Source organism: Buceros rhinoceros, unplaced genomic scaffold (genome assembly GCF_000710305.1).
Source record: "Buceros rhinoceros silvestris isolate BGI_N320 unplaced genomic scaffold, ASM71030v1 scaffold17828, whole genome shotgun sequence".
NCBI lineage: Eukaryota > Metazoa > Chordata > Aves > Bucerotiformes > Bucerotidae > Buceros > Buceros rhinoceros.
Window position 1 is genome coordinate 31,189 of NW_010425310.1, and position 4,384 is coordinate 35,572.

The 4,384-nt window shown below is 42.4% G+C and overlaps 1 protein-coding gene across 1 annotated transcript in view; it reads right to left on the bottom strand.

Moving 5' to 3' along the window:
• The window catches only part of ZMYM4 (zinc finger, MYM-type 4), a 34,571-nt gene that overhangs the window by 26,115 nt on the left and 4,072 nt on the right, over positions 1-4,384 (bottom strand). Inside the window, exons 2-3 of the mRNA XM_010141100.1 lie at positions 626-668; positions 1-220 (exon numbers count right to left, since the gene is read on the bottom strand). The exon at positions 1-220 is cut by the window's left edge and continues 2 nt beyond it. Of these exons, the coding sequence (XP_010139402.1) occupies positions 1-220; positions 626-668 (263 nt within the window). The remainder of the gene's footprint in view (positions 221-625; positions 669-4,384) is intronic.

Below are 4,384 nucleotides of genomic sequence, written 5' to 3' on the forward strand. Positions count from 1 at the left end.
AGAGTGTCTTTTGGAGTGAAATGTTGATCATCTTCATTGTCACTCCCAACAACAGGTATGCCAGCAAGGTCCCCAGAGTTCAGAAAATAATCATCATCATCAACCAGCAGGGAGTTTTCGGATCCTGTTCGGTTCTGTATTCCGTAAGAAATGCTGTCGAGGGCGGGTGCTAAGTTGTGGTCAGTGTCCTCAGACATCTCTGCATCCAGAATTTCACCACCTAGGGAGAAAGAAAATCATCGACAGTCAGAAAAGTCACCAACTTTATGTGAAACAAAGGATGGGCAAAAGTGTCCTTTGCTAATCTGTCTGATGTTGCAATTCCTTGAACACTCTAAGCCTCCTCGGGCCAACATTACTGATAAAACATTGCTGAGATAAGAAACAGTTCTATCCCACTTAACACAGTAAAGCAGAAATGAAACTCAGTAAAACTAACCAAAAGAAAGAAAAAACATTAACTTCAGGTCATCTCATTTGTAACACTGGTGGAGAAGGCAAGGGGGGGAGGGGAGGAGTAGCGAGGGCTAGGAGAAGGGCCAGACAGTCTTTTCAGGCAGCAGAGATACTTCTGAGAAATGCTTTGTGAAACTATGACCTTACATAAATAAATAAAAATACTTACATTTTTCTGTAATATCAAATACCGCATCAGATTTATCTTCAAACTGCAAAAAGGAAAGCACTGTATCATTATCTGGGTCAGCTGCCAGGAACTTTGCTAACAAGCATCCAATCAAAACCAAAACCAACAAAAAGGATCACAACTCCTCCTTCTTCCTTTCCTGTCCCAGTCAAAGTTCTATGGAATCAGGCTGAGAAGCCACATGTACCCCAACAAGCTCAGGAGCACATAGAAAAGGCACACAATGAGAATTTAGAATCCACGTCGCTTTCCAGAGAACATGGAGGAGAGAGGGGAGGGAATGCCAAAATTTTCACTTAGACATGAGGTACTTGTGCCAGGTCAAGGTCACAGATTCTGCCCTCTCGAACACTCTAGCAACCTTCATCTCCTCTGAACGTTATAAACGGGAATACAGCAGCTAGGTTCCAGCTTCCTCTGGCGTGGGCTGCACAGATCCAGAGGCTTCCTCTCTCTAACAGGGAACGTTCCCTTTCCAGGAGCAGTGAAATGTAACGCTTGACTCCCCAACAGCAACAAGACGGTGACTGTCAGTACGAGCATAACCAAAGAAGGAGCAGATGATGACTCCGAGTGCTGTACAAAACATCTGTTTACATTAAACACTCTCTGACAGACGTTGAAGTTGACAGCATGCTTGAATGCTGCCTGAAGTAGTATGTGCACTCAGCATAATTAAAGTTTCCTTTAGAATGTCCAACTCATTAGCATCCTTCCTTTCTGCCTAACAGACAGCAGCAAATCTGTTAAGTCGTCTCTCCTCTCTCTACATCTCCAGCTCTATACTTTCTTTCCTGGTAGATCCTGCTCACACTTCGATTCTTAAGCCATCTTAAGGCAAGTAATGGGATTTGATAGCAAAGGGATGATCTCTGATTTCATTTAACCCAAGACATTTAGTTGATAAATCCGATATTCCACAGTCTGTAATGGGAACTATCAGTTTGGTTGTAATCAGCTCCAGGAAAAGATGACAACGTACTGTCCCAGGGTTCACCTGACAGCAGAAAGTCCATCAGTCTCTTTCCAGTATCACTTTCAGGTCCAGAGAGACAACTCAGCTCCTCCAGCTCAATTCAACACACATGGACAAGTGAGGCCCAGTCCAGCATTGGGAATATTAAGACAAGTAGGTTTATATGAAAGTAGTTATTTAACTCTTCCATGATTCAGGGTACCTGTGGGAAAGTATTTGAGGTTCTACCACAATCCTGGTTACCTCATTCAGCAAAACCTGAGGGATTCTTTCTCCATTGGTGATAACGAGTCTTTTAATACTGGATGACAAAACCAGAATGCTGTTGTTAGGATAGGAAGACATGTGGCAGTCTGAGCCTCTCTAACTGTTCCATTCAAAGCAATGACAACATGCAAGTCAGCACAAGGGGTCACCTGCAAGAGCATGTTAGGGACTACCATAAATATTTTGGACAAGTTGGAAAATATTTACAATCTGTCTGGAAGGAATCCAAGACACTTCTCAACCACAAGGTCACCCTTGGCGGGGTGGGGGGGAGGTGGGGGGAAGGAAGAAACACCATTTTGTTTCTTTTCTCTTTCTTTTGTGAAGCTATCAAACAAGATTATCTTGAACATCATCCTTTCTTAGGTTTTAAGGTACAGAGAAAGATCTGTGTCTGTGGTCAAAGACTTCCAATGGAAATAATTATAAATCAGGAACTTCAGCATCTGATAATACTCTTGTCTAAGTCAACATCTAGTTTCATATGGTGAACAGCATCAAAACTCCCACACGTTGTAAATCCAAAGGGAGAAAACTAGGGGAAATGTTTGTATGCTTGTGTGTGTGGATACTCAGACACACAAATATATATATATATCTATCTATATATATCTCCCAAACAGACTGCTCATTCCATTACAGTCTATAACTGGACTATGCCCTGAAATGAAGGCTCCCACCCTTTTTCTTCCGAATTAGTGTGGGGCGTTCTCTCAGTTACATACACTTCTATTCCCCTCTTGAATCCTGTTCCCATCTTGTTTAACCCCATCTCAGGAGGAAATTTTGTACATCAATAGTTAGGTAAACACCAGTCATAGGAGTTGGCTTTCACTGGTTGTGGTTTTGTACACAGAAATGTAAGTAACAATGCTCAGCTTCCTATTTCTGTATTATCCTATCACATTTCTGCAAGGCAATCTCTCCTACCAATCCTCATACCTCCTCCTTTGATTAGCCGTCATCAATCTCTACTCCCGTTATTTCTTCTGCTCTGATTTGTTAAGATTTGGTCACTAGTGGCACAGAAGTACTCGCAGCAAGCACAGAACTGACCCATCAGCTGGCCCTTCCTATAGGCCATTCCTGACAGAGCTGAGAGGAGGCTCCTCAATATCCTGGATTATGCCCTAGATGACTACAGAGTGGAGAGCATCAGGAACAGGAAGTTTTCTGTTAAAACACTTGAAGCTTCAACTCCTCACAGTCCTTGAATGCACTTGCAGTTGTAAACCAAACTTCGAGAATATAATATTTTAAAACATCTTCTTGCAATCACTTTAGACAATATTTTGCCAGGAAATAACATAATGATCCTTGGTGCTTTCAGTTAGTGAGCCTTCCCTAAGAGTTTAAGGCAGAACAGTTTAAGTTTGGTATTAGTAAAATGAAATGTTTTCGCTCTGTCTTTCTCAGCATCTCTGTCTCTAGCACTGCTCAAAGAGCAACTCTGCCTGCTCAGGCTGTAACAAGTAAGTAAATGAAACAAGAATACAGACACGGTGACAAAGCAGTTAGGTGTCCCTGGAAGCGGTGTGTTTGGCTTTAAATTAACTACTCTTTACATACAGACAGTACTGCTTTTACTTAGAAAAAACCACTCCACTAGGTATGTCACTATCTTTTTATAATTGTGTATTAGACTCTGGGTGACAGTGGAATGTCCTCAGCACTAACCTGGCTTTGCTCGGAGCGGGTGACAGAAGGACCGGGTTTACACTTTAATACAGTGCACTAATCCGAAACAACCAAGAACCTCTTCAATACTTTAACATGTTATAAGTTGCCATAGCACCCACAACTCAAACTATTAACATATTATTTTTGTGCAATGTAAAGAGAGAAGCTGTTTATAGCCACAACCTTGTTTTGTATGCAAAACAGAGAATTTCCCTTAAAAAATAAAACAACTAACAACTCTGCATACACAGGCACATCTCTTTCTAGCAAGCCTTTTGAAGTTTTATTCTAGGTTCTACTGCATCCATAAGCAAACTGTGGAAAGGAAGATGTTAAGAAAACTGCAGTTAAAAATAGTCAGAGATGATTCTCAGTTTCTTGCCTGCACAGTTTCCTTGTCCCTACAGACACAGCACAACCCCCCACTTTAGAATTCATTTAACTGCTAAAGAAGGTACCATTTAAAAAAAAAAAAAAAAAGGTAATTTAAATTGTAATTGCTATTGTTGAACCAGGTGCAGAGAGCTCAGGAAGCATCCCCTGACCTTTTCCACATGACATCCCTGGGAGGATGCCAGACAGGCAGCCACCCGCGCTGCACCTCTGCGATGGGAAAACTCCGGGAATTCTGCCGAATTCAGCAGCAGGTCTCTCCCGGAGGTGTTTTTTCCACCGAAACACAGACAGACCTTTGCATTCATACCTTGGAGTACCTAGGGAAGGAAGAGCAGAGGATAACAAAGGGCCAGCCTGCCGCAGATACCTGCCACAGGAAAAGAACGGCTGTGGCAGGGAGGGACATCGGGAGGGGGAAG